General features: G+C 43.1%; 1 protein-coding gene across 1 annotated transcript; it reads left to right on the forward strand.

Moving 5' to 3' along the window:
- Nucleotides 1-281: 281 nt before the first annotated feature.
- rorb (RAR-related orphan receptor B) lies at nucleotides 282-19,156 on the forward strand. The gene is made up of 10 exons (XM_034595398.1): nucleotides 282-718; nucleotides 15,834-15,919; nucleotides 16,048-16,189; nucleotides 16,411-16,842; nucleotides 17,324-17,445; nucleotides 17,715-17,847; nucleotides 17,971-18,078; nucleotides 18,232-18,342; nucleotides 18,429-18,541; nucleotides 18,739-19,156. Exons 1-10 carry the CDS (start codon nucleotides 712-714, stop codon nucleotides 18,901-18,903), a joined length of 1,419 nt encoding a protein of 472 aa, XP_034451289.1. The 5' UTR covers nucleotides 282-711; the 3' UTR covers nucleotides 18,904-19,156.
- Nucleotides 19,157-20,402: the final 1,246 nt, after the last annotated feature.

The raw sequence follows: 20,402 nt of genomic DNA on the forward strand, positions 1-20,402 counted from the left end.
TCCGTGCATGAAAATAATCTTTAGTGCACATGGTTTGACTAAATGTGTAGAATGACATTGAAACTTTCCTGTGAGTGTGTGCCAAGCGCAGCGGTAGAGAGCGCTCAGGTTGTCTGTGCAGTGTGCAGTGTGTGTGTGTGCAGTGTGCAGTGTGTGTGTGTGCGTGTGGTACTGTGTGTGTGTGTGTGTGTGTGTGTTTGGGTCTGTGTATGTGTGTGTGTGTGTGTGTGCAGGCTCCGGGCTGTGGAGGCTGAGCAGGAGAGAGTGGGAGGAGCGGAGAGTGCTCCAGTCCAATCCGGGCCGACGGGTAAAGCCTCTCCTATGCGCTCTTCCCTCCCTCAGCCCGCAGAAAACAGTGAAACCCTCCCATAGAGGTGAGAGCGCAGATGTCATGAGAGAGGCGACCACACGACCAGAGCGCAGCGACCGACGCACCGAGCAACCTCAGCCCGCCTCCCCGCGCCCCGGTCTGGGATGCTTTTAGCGCAAGAGACGCCTCCACTCAGGGCAGCCTAGTGGACCTCGACGCTGATCGTCTACACACTCTTTTCGTTGTTGTCATTTTTGAAACACGAGGACAACCCCCCCCCCCCCCCACCACCACCACCACGCAACTCCCTCCCCATATATCTCCAAGCATTTCTGTTTATTTCTTCATGAGTGCTGCTTCAGGAAGCGAGCCTCGACACCAGCTCCATCACGGCGAACACCATGAGAGGTAAGACCGTCTCACCGCTCCATGCCGCGCCGCACTTTCCCCAGGCTTCATCCCGCTTAACACAACACACACACAACGCACACAACACATACACACACACATAACACGGCAGCCTTTATCCCAGATTTGGCCTTGAAAGTTTATTCTGGGAGTTTTTCGCTGCAAATCTGTTATGTCCCCTTTTCTCCGCAGAGAAACTTGAAGTGTGTGTGGTTGGGTTTCTCTCCATCCTCACCAGCCAGCTCTCTCTTAAAATGCATACAAAGTTCATCAGGATCTCTGTGCATGTGTGTGTGTGTGTGTCCTGAGCCTGAGTGTGTGTGTTCGTGTATAAATAGGCCTAACAAACGTTGCAAATTCGTGCGTAAAGCCGTCGGAGGCTTTGGCTGAAAATTAAAAGTGGCGCAAGATATTTGATTAAAGCTTTTAATCATTTGAGCCCCAAGTCCTCTCCACCTGCGGAAAACCAGGGATCAGATCAGATGATGTGAAGTGGGGGAAAAAACTTTTTTTGTTTCATTATAGGTATAAACTTTATTGACTGTTTCAGGGATACTAAACACGCGCTCCACTAACCCATATTTCTATAACGCGCTGCATGCGCACCCCGCTGGGGATGTTGAATTTCAACGTCAATGTCGTCCTGTGCGTGCAGACACACACACACACATACTCACACACAAACACACACAGGTTTACACATGTCGTTCAACTCTCAATAAGCCTTTGCTTTCTCTCGTTTGATTTCCTTTTAAATGAGAAAACGCATTTTTTAAATCAATCAATACTATTTGCAGTTTATCAGTTATTAGCAGTCAATGATTATACTTCATTATTTTACCCGTTATTACTCTTATAGCTCAGTGTCTGCAGGTTTCTTTTTATTATGACTTCTCTCAATAATGTGCGCTGACGCAAAGTTGCAACACGAGTTCGACTGGATGGTCTTGAAGTCTAATGTAAAGGCTGCGTCGACTCGTCTTAAACTGACACGTTTCCGTATATCACTTAAACTAAGTAAACCACGTCCCGATGTCAAGCAGGAATGAGACAGGAAGTGTTGGAGGATTTCCATCCACATGCACAAAGTCTAAAGAGAAAACGCAAACGCTCAGCATGATAACGTGGGAAAAAGTCAAACCTTGTTGAAAAAAACGGAGCATAAATATGTTTAAAAATAATAGACACACTTTCACTTAGTTTTTACATTGGCCCCGAGGCATTATTGTAATCAGATGTATAGTTTTGTATTTAATTTATAGTGTTCCTGTTAAAATTAATATCTACATGATTATGAACTTAATTTGAATGTAGTTTGTATCTATCTATCTATCTATCTATCTATCTATCTATCTATCTATCTATCTATCTATCTATCTATCTATCTATCTATCTATCTATCGGTAATGTGTTTTATGTTTGAATGTCATTTAAAGCTTTTTCCTACCTCAGGCCATCAAACCTTGGGCAAGAAAAACATGAGAAGGCCAAACCCCCCCACCCCTCTCTTTCTCTCTCTCTCTCATCCCATGGCAAACTCCTCTGTCATGCACCTTGTATTTTATCCACATTTTAATGGGCCTCGCGACCACTCTCGTGCATGGGAGGCTTTGGGGGGGTATACCGAAAGCTCCTGCTTTCATTTTATTGCCGTGGTTGGCAGAAGAGGCCCCTGAAGCGTCTCTCTCACCTCTCTTTCTCCATGTCTCTCTCTCTCTTTCTCCCTCTCTCACTCTCTCTCTCCATCTTCCTCTCTCCCTCTGCACGCCCCAAAGGGTTTTGTCAGATAGAATTAAATCAGTGTGGGCCGTGCGGCCCCCACTCTCAACCTGTGTGTGTGTGTGTGTGTAAAGACTCAGCTGCCCTTACACAGAAATGTGCTCACAACCACAAGGTTATAAAAAATAGAGGCCCCTCATGAGCCATGGTAATTATCACTTAACAATAGCCACAACTCCTGAAGCCCTGACCGAAGATGATGTCATCCCATCGCCAGGCCAGGAAACGCCAGAGAAATATAAAATAATATCATCAGGGCCTTTTCTTCCTGACAGAAAACGGAGCATTGAAGAGTTTTTTTTCTAACATGACTCAATGTTGTGTAGGATGCTGTAAACAGGATAATCATTTCTGTAATTTCAATGGCAACCTGATGATGCTGTGGTGTGAGTGGTGCTCCTCTAAAACCCAACAAAGAAGTTGAGTAATAAAATAGCATGGGTAACAGTGGTGTCATATTTTGTTGAAAAGTTTTGGTGATAGCAAAGTTTAGATCTACACAATAAAAACAAAAAAATGGACAAAAAATAACTTAACAAATACAAAAAAGAATTTCATGGTTGTCTATTTTGATGTGAATTTATAGTTTTATTCAATGCAATCAAAAGTTATATTTTGGCGAAATAAATATGGGTTCGCAAAGCGCATCAGAGCCAATCAACATCATCAACCTCCTCCTACCAAAAGTAAAGTCTGAGCGGAGTTTGCGCTAAAGACAAACACACTCTTATACACACTTAGAACCAAGTGAATATTTACATAAACTCACAAAACCTCATGAGCATAAACTGACATGTATTCTACATATCAATTTCTTCCTTTCTCTCTATGATCTCTACATTAGTTCCCATCATCCTGTGTCCAATTGTGTTTTGTATCACTGAAAAAAAGCCACAAGAGCCTTTACACCACATATATGCTCCTGGGTCGGCAAGGTCAGCGAGTTCATCTATGGAGGGAGCTAAAGGGGAAGAGGGGTTTACAGCGCCATTTGATCTCCCCTGTCAGCGATATGTGTCAATCACATTCTCCCACACTCCTTCACCATGGGAAAAGATAGGATGACAGAAACTCGGGGAGTGTGAGAGAGCGATAAACAAGAAAGGTGATGATGAGTGGTGTGAAAAGAAGAGAACAGGAACCACTAAAAAGGCTCAAATCCACAGCAACGTAATTATTCACATTTCCAACATGATTTATATTAGCTCGCAAATGGCCTGGATGTGCTCACACACAAACACAGAAAGCACAGAAAACAATATGCACACGCGCAGCTGCAATACTATGCATGACGGCCTCATCATGTCCAATCCCGCTTTGCAGCAGAGGATTGTGTGAACATTGATTTGGCCGATTCTAAAGCATGCCGCGATCAATTTTTTGTAGAAGCCACCGGAAGCAGCCTGTTTAGATCATTCTAAAACTGGAATGATGTTAAAAGAATAGTTTTGAATCCACAATTCACAATATGTATTACTTAATTTATTTGTTTTGTTTTGCTGCTGTAAAGTTTATTCCTATTATAGGTTATAAAAAAGTTTAAATGGATCATTGTGTTTATAAGATATTGGTAACACTTAACTTTAAGTTTCTCTATTTAGCATTAATCGGAAAACAGTCAATAAAGGGTTTATAACACTAAAATGTAGTTGTAAGCAGATCTAAGTGTTTATCAGTGTATTTGCAAACAACTATGATTGCTCCTGTGGGCACCATTGTTGTATACATGGATAATAAACACAGTTGCAGTAATATAAAATATGTCTTATAAAGAAAAAATACATGATAAAATACTACCTAATCTCTGCCTTCAACTGCATTACAATGTATTATAAACATTTCAATACATGTTTATATAATGCTAATAAAATGAACTAATGGAGGGTTATTACTCACTGCACACAATAGTGGGCACCCGGCCTGAGGGAATCTGAGGTTTGCAGTGTTATCAGGGCATGTCTGGTCTGTGGCAGAGCTCTGCGTAGTTGATTGTGTTGTTTATTGTGTGCTTGTGCTGACTAATGGCCCAGTGTTATGTAAGAAGAGAGGAGAGATTACCCCAAGCCCATGCAGGCCACACTGTTAATCCCTCAACATAGCCCTACTGACTGACTGAGGTACCACCTGAGTGCTGTTGCAACACTGACACATGCTCTCTCTCTTACACACACACACACACACACACACACACTCACACTTATGTTCAGGACTCCATTCCCACTGGCTGCCCCTGTCTTCGGATACCCCCACTCAACTACTCCTCACTTAGTGCGTCTGCCCTGCACAAAAAACATCCCAGCATGCCACACAGTGTGTGTGGCCTGAATGGCTCTTCTGTGGTCCCACTGAGCCACTATCATAGCCCGTGTTTGTTTAGCATGTGCTCAACGCGCACTCCATGTTGGTTTTATCCCTCCGCCGCTGTCTGGGAGAGGCGAACAGTTTTACCCCCACTCTCTCTCGCGCTCTTCCTTTTCTTAATCTTTATACACACAAAGCGTGGGCTATACGGCACGCTCCGGTTTGTGTCTCCACTTTATCTTAGCCGGGAGGGATTTCAGCTTGAACCACTCCTAAACTCTAATTCTGCCTTGAAGTCATGGAGTCTTCTGACAGCTCCTTCTGTTTTGTCAGTTTTACTCATCCATGAAGGCAGCATATCTCAATGGAGACACAATGATATTCAATATTCACATTTTCCTCCGATTTACATTGAAGTAAAAACCGGGGGAAGAGGGTGACTGCGCTTGTTAAACGCAGGAACCAAGTAATGTATGAACAGAGAGACCAGAGCTATCAGTGGAGGGCTATACTTTCAGGAAGAATCTGCTCATATCAAGAGCAGGGATTCATTTTGATTTCTCATAATCAATCTCGTTTTGTGGACAGCCTGCAGCATGTTCACCTGCACAGTCCGGTTTTATTCAATGTGCTGTAGAACTGAGAATCTCTGAAGTGAATACATGGTAAAAATAAAGTTAAATCTGGAGATAAACAATAAAAGTGAATGATAGAGTGAGATAAGAAAAGAGAGCAAGCTCGGGAGAGTCTTAAGAGTTATATAATAGTGCGTTTGTGTGTGTGTTTGTGCGTATGTGTTTGCTTCAGCAAGATAGAGTGAGAGGGATAACAGAGGGGAGGGTGGGGAAAACACTGAAGTTTTAGTTGCAGGAACATAGACACACACACACACACACACACACACACACACACACACACACACACACACGCACACACACACACACGCACACACAGACACACAGACACACACACACACACACAAACTCCCCTGTCCTCACGTTATTCTTCGTCAGCACCTGTAATAGTCGTATCCAAAGTCCACACTTGCAAACCACCCATTTGGACTCTGGCTAACACTAAAAGCTGATTGACTCAAAGCCTCTGCTACACACATAAACATATGCATATCGATGAAATGCTTCCTTATTGTTTAATAATGCTGATGTCTCAAGCTACAGAAAATCTAAAAATGACATTGCTGCAAAGTTTTAAACAAGCCAGGTTTTTTTCATCCCATTAAACACGTGGGACGTGGGACGTTCTGAAACAGAAATTATTACTTAAAAGTAGCATGTTTTTGTTAATGTGACAACTTTTGCTTTAAAATAACAGTATTTATCTCTCCATATTTGCAAGATAGATTTATTACGGATATCATGTGTGTGCATTAGCTATCTGAAATCTTAGAGGATGTTGCTAAATGCCTCTACTCTGTGAAGGTGTTCAGTGCTGGCAGGTGCACAGCACGCACTAGCAACATTAAGCCTATAATATGACTTAGCCTACTGCGGCATCTTTTCTTAATGACAAAGATTAGCCTGTTCCTGTGCTTGTAATCTCATTGAAGAGACTCTTATTAGGTCTATCTTTCTTTCTTCCCACATCCCTCTCTCCCTTTCTCTCCCTCACTGTGTCCAAATCTTGAGTTACCTCCTTTAACCTGTGTGCGTGTGTGTGTGCATGTGCGTGTGTCAGTGAGGGTGTGTGCGTCCTAAGCCTTGTCTGTTGATGAGAGTTCTCCTGTCATTCACAAAGAGAATGCAATTATGAAACGAAGACTGATGCTGCTTTTGTTCTCTCGACTCAAATTTAATGTTCATAACACATTCTGTTAAATCATGCCACAAGAGAGAGAGAGAGAGAGAGAGGGAGAGAGAGAGAGAGAGAGAGAGAGAGAGAGAGAGAGAGAGAGAGCAGGTGAAGAGCAGAGCAGCCGGGTCGAGCGGAGCTGAGCTGTGTGATAGTCTTTGTGATCAATTTGCCTCTGTGAGAGATGCCCCTGGGGCCACTTTGGGGAGAACCTTGTTAGGCTGAGTTAAATTGTTGCCTGGGGCGAGCTATTAGCGGCCATCCCTGGGAGAGGACACACACACACACACATACACACACTCATGCCCGCTCACACACTTACTTAAAACGACCACGTACGTTCAATCCTTTTGAGAACACGTAGAATCAAATGGGAACTCATTCATTCATATGCTCGTGTTTCACTCAGAGAGACACATAAACACACAACCGGTGGAGCAAGAATCTTTACCTAAGTAGCAGTAACACTGTGTTGTCCTGCTCTTGAGAGGTGTTGAATAAATACATCTATTTACTTACTTACCAGTAATACCACAGTGTAAAAATACTGCATTACAAGTACGAGTTATATCACTGTAAAGGTTAGTTTTGAAAAATAAGGGAATTCAACAAAGAAGTGTAAGAAGTGTAAGAAGTAGTTATTATATAATAAAAAAATGTACTGAAAATATTAAAAGTAAAAGTATTTAAAATGCAGAATGGTCTATTTTAGAGCGACAGTATATTGTATAGAGTATATTATATTATTGTTACTGTTGTAGGAGCTAATCTTAAATTCTTTATTATATAGTTAAATATAGTTAAATCTCTTGCACCTATTCATGGTCATATGCTTAGAAAGAAATCTGTTAATCTGCAAAGTAACTCTCTAAACTTAAGTACGATACATAGGTAAATGTACAGTATTTGTTGTTTTCCAGTTCAACTTCTACTCACATCTGCACTTTTCTTATACGCAAACACAAGTCAATGAATTTCTATGCAGACCACAAGTAAAGATGTATATTGAGCTGGGCAATAAAACAATAACAATAATTATCGCAATATAATTTTATTTGATAGCAAAATTACAAAAATTCAATAAATCGATATGAAAGTATGATTGCACAAGAATGATGAGAGGTATGACACATGTAAAAGTATTTGCCGTTTTCCATCAGTACATAGAGTTTAAGACCGCAGTTAACTGATTGACATTTTAATTTTGAATAATCAATATCAACTGATGGGGGAAAAAATTATAAAGATTTTTTAGCAATATTGTCCAGACCTAGAAGCCTACATTTACATACAATACATGCATTTGTAATAACATTTAATCAGGTTTAAAGAGAAAGTGTGTCTGTGTGAACAACATTCAGAGTTTCCATCCTTCTCTCAGTTATTCAATTCAGTCAGCTATTCACACTAAGTGCTGCTCTCGTCATTATTGCTTTAAAGTCCATTCAGCCTCACTAATGTTGATGCTCCTGTTTGCCGATTTTATCGGACTGACCGCCGGACGTCACTATAAAGGATGTGACTCCAGCCGAACTGAGGGGACATTTGTCTACACCTTATGTAAGAACCCAAAGCAATTTTCTGTCGGTGTTTCTGTGGATGTCCCTCTCTTTCCGTTTCTCTCTCCATACTGGCTGGGGTAGCCACCTTGTCCTCTCCCTTCCCCCCTCAAACACACATACACACACACACACACTGTCATCTGCAATTAGGCTCAAGAGAAACACCATAGAAGGAGGAGCGAGAGGTTAAGGGAGGATGAGGACATGGCCAACGCCAACAAAACGTTATTTCCTCACCTCTCAGAATGAAATGGCAGGATCTCAGTCAGTGTGTGTGTGTGTGGGGGGGTTCCCTTCACCCGAAAAAAAACAAGAACACCACGACCCACTCAGTGTTTTAACAACTCGGTGTGCACACATGCATGTCTGCTAACGTGACAGTGAAGGCGTGTGAGGAGAAAAAAATAAATACATAAGAGAGGTTAAAGCACTGTGTTTGTGTGAATTCATCTGTGTGTGTGTGTGAGAGAGTGTGCACGTTTGCCCCAGCGAGTGCGCCTCAGTGTGTGCACATTCTCATGGCCGCTTTCAGGACGGTAATGACCAGATGCAGACCTCTCACACTTGGACTCGTTCCTTCCACTCTGATGCACTCGCTCAGTCCTTAAGGAAAGGTCAAAGGCCATGTGGTTCCTACAGGTCACCCAGGGGGCTGGAGTGTGAGCGTACGCCTGTGAGTGTGTGTACAGTGACCATGAGAGGCAGATCTGAGGAGGCAGATGGGCAGACTGTGTGTGTGTGTGCGTGTATGTTGAGGCAGGGGTTGGCTTTACCCTGTGGATTTTTTCCCACGCCTCCTCCTCCTCCTCTTATCCATCGGAGGACACATGCTGCACTGGGTGGGAGACCGTGTGAGTGTGTGTTGGGTGGGGGGCAAGCACAGAAATCATACAGTAAAGTCTGTTTTTTTCAAAAGCAGTTTGCTGTAATTTATGCACTCAAGCATGCTGAATGTGTGTCTCTGTCTGTCTGAACCAACGTGTCTGTGTGTGTGTGTGTGTGTGTGTGTGTGTGTGTGTGTGTGTGTGTGTGTGTGCATGTGAATCGATGCACTGGATGACAGCCAGTGGCCCCCTTCTGTTCCCTCTCTGTGGCATCCAATCGCGCCGCAGCACAATATTCTATGAGCAAACCGCAGCTGATCCCAGACCTGCTATCTGAGCAATTACCCAGAGTGCTTTGGAGCCGCATGGCAAGCTGGACAAACTCATGCCCTCTGACATACACCGTGGGGGAGGGCGAGCGCGACTGTTTTTCTGACTGTTTGTACGTATGTGTGTGTGTGTGTGTGTGTTGGCAAAGCATGGGAGCGGGGTCGATGACGTTACTCTGATGGGAAAAGCAGAGGTTGGGGGGTAGGCACATGTATGCTCATGCAGCAACAGTGTGACTGTATATTACACAGTGGACAAAGACGTGCTTAGCAGCGAGGGATGGAGGTGGGGGAGGGGAGACGGGTATGGCATTATGATTATTACTGTAGCACAGACAGAAGCCGTACACAACCGTGTCACCTTGTGTTAATGAGGATGCTTTGTGTTTGAGTCAGGGAGGATCATCACGGGCGGAAGTTCACTGCTGCTCTTCAAGGCTGCAACTAAAGATTATTTCCCCCCAATTTACTGATAACCCGTTGCTCGGTAGAATAAAAAATAGTAACAAATGTCCATCACATTTTCCGTGTCATGAAGGACAGCTGTCTTATTTTGTCCAAAAACAGACCAAATCAAAGAAAATGAATTTCCAACTGGTCTGGCACTAATAGAGAGCATTCCTCCGCCAAGCCTGGTTTGCCACATTATCACCATATTGTACATGTATTGAGATCAGACACATGTACACAGGATTTTCTTCTGTTTACATTAAACACAGACAAATATCCATTCCATATAGTTGAAAGGAATATTTGTTACCGCACAAAAACTAAATATAGATCACCCCCCTGAAAATACTGGTTTTCGTATCATTATCTATATCTGCACAAAATTCTAGCTGCTCGTAGATATTAACACTCTACAGATTCAGATTTTTTTCATGAAGATCCCTGCATTATTTCTTGCGAAATTCACAAAACGTTGAAAAACTGTTTATATCCCAATGTTAAAGAAAGTAAAAAAAAAATCCTGCATCCAACCCAATACAGATCTGCATTAAAATATAATGAGTTCTTCCATGATTCATACCGCATCCTTCCACCAAATTACGTCGTAATACACCCAGTAGTTTCTGCATAATCCAGTTAATGCAGATGAAAACATAACTTCCTTGGTGGAGGTTCTAACACAAAGCAGAGAAAAGCAGGAGAGCAGAGAGAGAGAGGGGCTCATATCAGAGAATGAATGGCAGGTTTGCTTTAAAATAGTTGCCCATTAATTTTCTGCTCATCCTGCTAATCAATTTATTAACTTAAGTGGTTACTGGTAAAGTTTAAATAATGAATTAAAGCAATTGAGCGGGCTGCAGTGAAGTGCAAGCTTGAAACATTGTTAAAATGAAGAGCAAATGACTATGAAAAGCACAGATGGATTAATATCTAACCTCAATTTTTTTGTACCAATCACAAATTGTGCCAAACAGTTAAAATCAGAGCCCTGGTTAGATTTGTGGACAGATTTAATATTGTCCGTTTGCCTGTATGGCTATGGCTGAAAAATCCTAATACTCCACATATATCATTTTAGTAAGAATATATTTGGGGCATCGAATACCGTTGAACAGACAGAGAAACAGGAAAAAAGGAAAGAGAGAGATGATGAATTTCTAGCTGGACTCAATCTGCGAACGTCAAAGTCACATCGTTACCATCTTAAAACCTAAGCCTGTCAGGGCTCCCAAAACAATGGCATTTATGATAAATACTGTACTTTTTAGAATGTATTTTATTTTAAGGAGAGCAGATAGTCCACCACTCTTCAATATATATTTTTTTAGATGTTTCAAGCAGTAAAAAGAGACAGGGAAGAGAGATTGTATGACAGCACGCAGCACATCGCCCGTTTGAAACCATATGCAGTGGCAGTATTTCATTGATTTTAATGGGACAGTATGATGTGAAAACATGACAGGAGACACAGGGGAGGTAACCCAAGCAGCTCTGCTATACGCTATTCCCAGCTGTGTGTTCATCCACTCAGCGATCACGCCACCAAAAGTTTTCTCAGTGTTTTTCATCATCGGCAGAGGAGAAGAAAACGCTTGTTCCTCTCTAAGCTCTGTGAGACGCGAAAGACGGAGTAACGCTGAGAGATGGAAATAGATCATGAAATACAGAAACTGGAATGATTTCCCAGTCACACAGCCACTTACAGCGAGTAGGAGCATTCAGAGGGAAATGAAAAAGTCAAACAGACTGAAGTGGATCGGATGGCGAACAGTGATAGCATAATGCACAGCATATAGACATCTAAGAGCAGCGTTGGAGCTGTTCAGCTTTAACAAGGAGGGGTGGGGGGTAAAGTGCTGATCTCCTTCATTTTCCCACAAGATATCTAGTTAACTGGGAAGAAGCTATGCATATTTTTAATGAAGTGGAGATACCACCCACATTCATCCCCAACAAATCAACCCCTGGGACTACAGTAGGAGTTGTGTTTGCATTTCTGAAGCGTTTCACATTTGGGCAAAAGTTACTGTTCCAAAAGCTTTGATTCCACAGCACCGATCTCTAGTGTATATCAGTGTTATTGTTACTGCATGTCACTGTGCATGTGTGTGTGTGTGTCTGTGTGTGTATGTTGCCTTGGATATGTTTCTGTTGAAGACTCACCCCGCAGGCTGAATGAATGAAACATGCATGTCCAGTCTGCCCCTTTTGAAACACACGCACACAAACACACAGACACACACACAAACACAGTCGTGTCTTCATGACTTCAGGGAACATTACAGCGTGTTTATTTCCTGGGATCTTACTCTAACCATAACAATAGTTGCAACTTGCCTAACCCTGACCTTTACCTAAACCTAACCTTAAAACATGATTTAGGGTCCCCACAACATGTGTATTACCTAGACCTGGAAATACATACATATGTTAACTACACATGTATAGCAGCACCTAGTGGCCTTGATTTGCTGTTACATTATCAGTATAAAAGAAGAGAGATGTCCTTTTAAATAGCCATGTAATGTCATAGTCATGTGTGAGCCTGTGTGTGAGCTACTTATGAGCTCCAGATGAAGTATCGCTACTATATCTACTATGTGCGGCTCTGGGCTTTTTTCTTCTGCAGAGCAATGTAGATAATTAGGACTCTATTTAGAGAGCGGGCCAGCCCAGGAAATACACAGGAGATCCTCACTTCATTAAAAATCAATTATCATAACACACGTGCCAGCGCAATACAACCCTCATGGCCACAATCAGCTACACACACATGCACGTGTGCAAGCTCGCAGCAGTGTAGCGCACAATGCAACGACTGCCTTTGCCTTGCTCTTTGTAAAAGCCACCTTCAGTTAGTTCTCTAGATTGTGCGGGCCTGATCCTCCTCTTAGCTGAGGAATCGCCAGCGTTGCAGTCCCGCTCTTACATAATAACCTCAGTATAACATGTGCACGCCAGCTGGCTGAGGCGGCTGTCAGTCACTCAGCTCGGACTGGATCAACTCGGGTTGGGAAGAAGTCCCACCCATCTCTGTGAAAGAGCTAGAAGCAAATAAATAATAATAAAAAATACAAATACAGACAGACACAAGTGACTTTTTAGCACCAAGGTTTTGTTGGGAAATGGAAGCCTGTCAGAACGAGGTTAGGGGAGTAGCTGCATTAGACTTCTTTCTCTGATGCGCTACTCTATTTCAGGAATTCTTCTACTAAAACTTTGAAGCTAAAAGTAAAACCCTGAAATCAAACACCCAAAATGCTTTATTGTACATCCTAACTGTGAAAACAATAGGAACACAGTCTCTTCTAAACATCCAACAGATAACACTTTATTCTGCTACATGTATAATCCACCACTGCAGCTACAGTGTAACAAGGCGGCAAGCGTCTATTGTCGACTGGATGTGGCAGTGGGAGTCCTTTGGTAAACAATTCACAAAGCCTCCGCTGCTGAGAGGGCGACAGGACGAACAGTTGAGTTGGCTGCACACACTGATGACATCACTTCCTTTCAGAGTGTGACAGCTTAGCACATCATCGCAGTGACAGCCAGACGAGTGCAGTGAGTGGGTGGTCACCCTGGCAACAGCAATGCTGTCATGACCATCTCCCTATATCCTACCTGACAGTCCCCGCTGGCAGTGAGCACAACAACACTCTCGACAATGCACACACCCACACTCGAACGCACGGAGACATGTACACATACTTTATATTTCTCGAATGTCTTTCTTATAAGTGAAATGCTCGCTCCAACCATCTCCGAAACACACACCGCAACAATGCAATGCCCACACGCACATGCTCCTGTGGGCATAATTATGTGATACACAGAGTACAATCCCATGGGGAGAAAAAAGAAACACACACTCCTCTGAGGTAGGAAAATGCAAAGAGGGTGTCCTAACAATCGGCAGAGATAATAACTATGTATATCCACATGGCAGCGGCAGCCGCTGAGGGCCGAGCACATCCCGTCAGCCAAAACCCACAGACACTTTCATATTCAAAGACGGAATAAGAGTTTGAATTATAGTTTGTTTTAAACTTTCACAAAAGCAAAACGTAAGAGGGTTGTGTAGAACTAAGAATGAAGGTGATATTGGGTAATGACGTATGGCAGATGGACTCTCCTGTCGTCTGTTTGCTGCTTTTATGCGGCCTGATGGTAGCAGCCCATGTCCCGGGCTCAACTGACCTGTTTTACGGTCTATAAATAGTGAGTTATAGGCCATGTTCATTGACAGCTCTGTGTATGTGTAGTCTGTACGTGGTCCCAGACCAGTGCTTTGCTCTGACCCAGTTTGGAGCCAGTTGGCCGGGAATTGGTGGAACTGGGTCACGTCTTGAGCCGCACCAGAACTCTCAACGTGAGCCATGCTACCGCAGGCACAAAGTCAAACCATGTGTGGTTTCGTCCACATCATTCATTCACAGACCGTCTACAACGTGTGCCTGGGCCAAGACACAAAGATGCATTGTTGGGTTTGAGGTAGTCTACGTCATGTCAGTTATAATATGACAAGAGATCAATAAGGACACTAGAGGCAAACTACAACAACACAGATGTGAAGAACAGTGAATAGGTTTTACTTTGTTGACATTTTTATGCCTCCTAATGACCACTAGGGGGGCAGGTGAGCAAGTGAATGAATGAAAGCAAAGAACTCTCACTTACTCCATATTCCCACTTCTCTTCACTTGTGCTGTTCTAACTCATTTGCATGAATCAGCTGCCACTGACCCACCAGCTGGGAGTCTCTGTCTATTATAGCAGGGTTTTGATCATATAGAGTGGAACAGTCAAACTCCCTGAGCTGCTGCTATAGTTTATAGAGTGTATATAAAGAGTGGCAGTGACTGTCTCCACCTGCTTAGTCACTTGGACGAACAGAACTGTCTCCATTGAGCTGCATAGGGGATGATCCAATTATATATACTGCACACTCATTCCTACACAGACATACACACACAGTCATACTTACATTTAAATCTACACGTCTAGAACGATAGAGAGATAGATAGATAGATAGATCATTAGATAGACAGATAGTCTTGCATGAAGCTGAGGGTCAACTAAGCACAACGTCTGCAAATATAAACTGTAAATCTGAAAAAGCTGTACGTTGCTCTGCTTGTTGACTCTGTCCGTTCTGGGGAAAGTTCATCAAACTTGCACAATTTCCTTCAGGTGGGACTTTTCAAGGAGATTACATGTGAATGGCTATTTCAGCCTTGGCTAAGCCAGTGCTGAGCAGAGGAGGGAACCATGCTCGTCGGGTAATAATTTAGGATTAGATGGGCTGTCTAATCTCTTTATAGACAGTGTGCCATCTCAGCAGACATACCTGCCTACCTCCACATCCATCTCATATCTCTGAACAGGAACTGCGGCTTTCACTTTCCATATATTATGGATTATCACTTCAAAGACACTGCTTGCAGATTCCTCTGTGCGTTACACTGAAATACTCTCGGTAGTTCATATTCTGTGCCTTGGGTTGATCTGTACATGGAGCTACCTATACACAGTGAGTAATAACCAATAAAAGGTAGTACATTTAGAACTTGTAGTTGATTAAACACTAAAACTCAGTGTGTGCGTGTATGTGTGTATGTGTGTGTGTCTGTGAGTGTGTAACATGTGGAAGAACAAGTGAGGTCCTTCAGTGATGGAACCATTTTTCTCATTATGGGTAACCTTTCTAACCTGCAGGGGTCTCTCCTTTAAGCGTAACACACACACACACACACAATTATTGTTGTCCTTAATGTGTGAATGTCTTGTGCCCGCGCGTGTGTGTGCACGTACGGAATCCTTGATGTCCCAGTCATTAAAAAAACTTCTACAAAGACATACAAAATGTCACTGTGCCCTGGTGAAGTTGCACACAGATACAAGCACTGTCTAACCTGCATTGGGTCCTACAGACCCGGTTATATGCTGTTCTTTAACCTGAAATTAGACCTCCGACTGAGACCTAAAACTCTTTGAGTTGACTGAATCAGGTTAGCTTTGTAACGCATTTTTTTCCTGTCCTCTCTCTCTTTCCTTGCAGCCCAGATCGAAGTCATACCCTGCAAAATCTGCGGAGACAAATCATCAGGTATCCACTACGGAGTCATTACGTGTGAAGGATGTAAGGTGAGTTCACGCATCGTTTCATCAGAGCCTGTTTTGTTTTGTTTTGACTCAGAAATGTGCACGCTCATGCACATTCTGCGTTCTAGGGCGCACGTCTGAGTTCATGCTTTCTGTCTCCGTGTAACCAGGGTTTCTTCAGAAGGAGTCAGCAGAACAATGCAGCGTACTCCTGTCCCCGCCAGAGGAACTGCCTCATCGACAGAACCAACCGCAACCGCTGCCAACACTGCCGCCTGCAGAAATGTCTCGCCCTGGGAATGTCAAGAGATGGTGAGGCCCAATGTGTTTATATCTATAAAAACAGAAGCAATTATCACTGAATATCACTTCAATATGCTGTTTTTACACTCAAGCTTTCTTAAGTACGTGTTATCCAAAGATAAACGTTTTAAATCCTTTGTTTCTTACAGATTCATGCTACCTAGTGGAGCTGAAATGTTGTGGCAGCTTTTTAAATCCTTGTCTCTATGTTGTGTTTTCTCTCCATACAGCGGTAAAGTTTGGCCGCATGTCCAAGAAGCAACGTGACAGCCTGTATGCAGAGGTCCAGAAGCACCAGGCGCGGCTGCAGGAGCAGCGGCAGCAGCAGACAGGCGAAGCAGAAGCTCTGGCACGTGTTTACTCATCCAGCCTAACCAACGGACTGTCCACCCTTAACCATGAGATTGGGGGCACCTACGCCAATGGTCACGTCATTGAGCTGCCCAAAGGTGGCCATGGTAATGGAGGCGGAGTCCCAGGAGGCTACTATGGGATGGATTCCACCCAGCCGTCTCCAGACCAGTCGGGTTTGGACATGTCGGGCATGAAGCACATTAAGCAGGAGCCCGTGTACGACTTGACGCCAGTGCCCAACCTGTTCAGCTACGGAGGCTACCAGGACAGTCAGCTGGGGCCCAATAACGTCAGCATGGGAGAGCTGGGTAAAGACTGCATAATATTTTGTGAGACAGACACAGTCGCATGGTTCATCATTTTAAATCTGCATGAATTATCCAGATAGAAAATGAACAGTTACCCACAAAGTGAGTCAGAGTGCTAATCTGAGTGCAGAACAGCAGATCAGACAGGCTTACACAGCGATCTGACAACGTGTCATATTACTGTATGTTCAGCTCAGGCAGTTGCACATGTTAAGAATAGTTTCAAATTAAGCACTTAACACAAATCCGAGGGATTGTTAAATTAACTGGTAAATGGGCAGAATGGGAAAAAAATGCAGAAAATCTCTCCCTCTATATCTTGAACACACAGATCATGGCACCTACAGGAATATGTGCAGATAACATGCTCACCTACTCACACACATACCATATTCTACTGTATAAAAAGTATGAATTATTAAATAAAGGAATGGACACACTGTTTGGAATGGAATAAATGAATATAAATCCTCTCTTCCAGACCGTATCGCTCAGAATATCATCAAGTCCCACTTGGAGACATGTCAGTACACAGCAGAGGAGCTGCAGCAGCTAGCCTGGCAGACACACTCCTATGAAGAGGTCAAGATGTACCAGAGCAAGGTGAGGCTTTATCTCTGCTCGTTTTGTGGTTTTACTGATATAGTTACTTTTAATTACCGTTACTTCTTCGCACTAGAGCTAACGGGTACCTCGTGGCTCCTTATTCATCAATTTTCAGCATGGAAATTAAACACAACTGTATTTTTTCAGGCTACTGGGGCCATAGCAATCACAAATGAGAAATGAAAGTGTGAAATAGGCATGATTTCTTTGTAAAGATAGAGTATATATAGCATGTATAACTCTAAACTCTGTGTGTTTGGTTCTAGCCCCGGGACGCGCTGTGGCAGCAGTGTGCCATTCAGATCACCCATGCAATCCAGTACGTGGTGGAGTTTGCCAAGCGCATCTCAGGGTTCATGGAACTGTGCCAGAATGACCAGATCCTCCTGCTCAAGTCAGGTTAGACAACTGGACTGACAATGATGGGCCAGGCACACATCTCTTTCTCTTGCAGAAAAAGTTTTGTGCTTCCTTTCCTTTTGGTCAGTGATGTTCAAACATCTCTCTCCGCTCTTCTTCCAGGTTGTTTGGAGGTGGTCTTGGTGCGGATGTGCAGGGCGTTCAACCCTCTCAACAACACTGTGCTGTTTGAAGGGAAGTACGGAGGCATGCAGATGTTCAAAGCTCTAGGTAAGGGATCACCACCTTTACATCACATCTTGGTATAAATGATGGAAAAAGGCCAGTCAAAATTGAAAACACTGTAAGGTATTTTTACTCATCAGCAGATATATGACCATGCTAACAAACCTCTTTTGTCTTCCTCCTGTGTTTCCCTCCAAGGTTGTGACGACTTGGTGAGCGCGGTGTTTGATTTTGCCAAGAGTTTGTGCTCACTGCAGCTGACGGAGGAGGAGATAGCTCTGTTCTCAGCAGCTGTACTAATTTCAACAGGTCAGTGAACGTTTCCTGATGATATAATAATTATAAAAGACGCAGTCTGCGTGGACCTAAGATAACCAACACTTTTTTCTACTTAGATCGGCCATGGCTGATGGAACCGCGGAAGGTCCAGAAGCTCCAGGAGAAGATCTACTTTGCTCTGCAGCACATTATGCAGAAGAACCACATGGACGAAGACGCTCTGGCTAAGGTAGGCCACGCCTCTGTGGTGCGATTAATCATAACAGACTTAAATCTCCAAACCTCTGGCCTCAAGAAGAAGTGAAGCAATGTAAAAAAAAAAAGAAAAACAAGAAGTTCAACTCTCGACCTCTAACCTTGTCGTTTTCTGAAGTTTTTCAGTCTTAATATCCTGATCCTTGACTTTCTCTCTCTCGTGTCTGGCAGCTGATCAGCCGAATCCCAACGTTGTCGGCCCTGTGCACTCTCCACACCGAGGAGCTCCAGGCCTTCCAGCAGCTCCACCCGGAAACAGTCAACGTCCTCTTCCCTCCACTCTACAAAGAACTCTTCAATCCCGACCCCAACTCTGCCATGGCCCTGCCCAAGTGACTGCCTGTGGTTCAAATGCAACAAACGGAGCCAGCGCAGGACCAAGAAAATAAGACCACAGCCACATCTGACGACACGGCAGTGTCTGCTATGTCATCATCGTGGCAGCCGAATATTCCTGAGCTTCGCCAACCTCATTTCAGGCCGGGGGGGGAGGAGTCATCTGCCAGAAACTTACAGTTACCGCCAACAACAATAGGAATGTCCAGCACTTATCCCATCCTGTTCACCGATACAGGCTGAAGAATGTATATATAAATGAAACACGCCCCAAGCCACAGACCTGAGCGGGGCTTCCTCCTGTCTCCTGAACTGACTGACCTGAAATGTACAGACTTAAAAAGATCTTGGAACAATTTTAAGCTGTCAATCTTTAAGAAAAAAAAATGGGTAAGTTAATTTGATTTAACTTAGAAAAAAATTCTCTTTTGTTTATTGATTTTTTTTTCACATGACAACATTGTGAAGTTGAAGAAGCTGGATGGGGAAGGGAACGGTCGATTTAGAGAAGCTATTGTAGATATTCTTCTAGTGCAGAGCGGATTCCAGTATTACTTCTTGTTCTGTTAAGTTAGTCCTAATTTAAATATACAGTAGCCTACTGTGGCTGACTATACCTTGTCTATGTGTTTTATTTTATTTGATAGTTTCTTGTGTACAGAATTTGTAAAGTTGAGACTTGTAAAAGAATATTGGTTGAAAACTGGGAGCCGATTTTGGGTTTGTTGATATGCAGAAGCCTTGTCTGGATTTTGTTCATATGTAAAGAAGGTACTACATCCTTCTGACGAGAACCTATAGAAATGTAAAAAGAGCATATGAAGGATTTAAAAAGAAAATAATGGCTACTACTTTTCATGGTGGACATATATACGTAAATATTCTATTTTGCAAGAAAAAAGAATCTGGCAGATTTGCCGTCCTATCAATCATCTTTTCCTCGCTGCAATAATTACGTCCAATAAAAGATGGACTGCTTTCGAACAATCAACCAGAGCAACCAATCAGAAACAAGGACCTCACAATGAACCACACCTCTTACCAAGGTCCCCCCCCCCCCCGCCCCTTATTTCTTATGTATCAGGGCCTTGATAAAACATTTCAGATAGAAGTGGACAGAAACTCCACCAACAAAAATGTTTCAATTATATAATAAAAGACAAACTTGAATTTAACTCACAACTTTCCAATATTCAACGTGTGTATGAGCGCTTTAATGCCCTCATCCCTCAAAACACTATTTGCACAATCCAGTCCATGGATGTCAGTCACTCCGGGCTGTAAATATATGAAGGACCCTTTTCTCTTTCTAAAGAGCAATAACTTTCACACTGCCTTTCTGATCTTACTGCTCTTCTTTCCTCCTCTTCCTCCTCTCAGCGGTTTAGAACAGGGTAGCAGTTTTAACTAGAATGCACTATATTTGACTCTTCATCATTAAGTATGTCGAACAATCATCTCTGTGGATGGATTTGACTCCACCACAGAAGTGGCACAAA

This window comes from Hippoglossus hippoglossus, chromosome 9, assembly GCF_009819705.1.
Source record: "Hippoglossus hippoglossus isolate fHipHip1 chromosome 9, fHipHip1.pri, whole genome shotgun sequence".
In the NCBI taxonomy this organism is placed as follows: domain Eukaryota; kingdom Metazoa; phylum Chordata; class Actinopteri; order Pleuronectiformes; family Pleuronectidae; genus Hippoglossus; species Hippoglossus hippoglossus.

What these genes read in the sequence shown, in the direction of transcription:
- rorb (XM_034595398.1), top strand. An exon ending in CGTCAGCATGGGAGAGCTGG is followed by an intron (nt 16,843 to 17,323) that starts GTAAAGACTGCA and finishes CCTCTCTTCCAG; the next exon opens with ACCGTATCGCTCAGAATATC. An exon ending in TCAAGATGTACCAGAGCAAG is followed by an intron (nt 17,446 to 17,714) that starts GTGAGGCTTTAT and finishes GTTTGGTTCTAG; the next exon opens with CCCCGGGACGCGCTGTGGCA.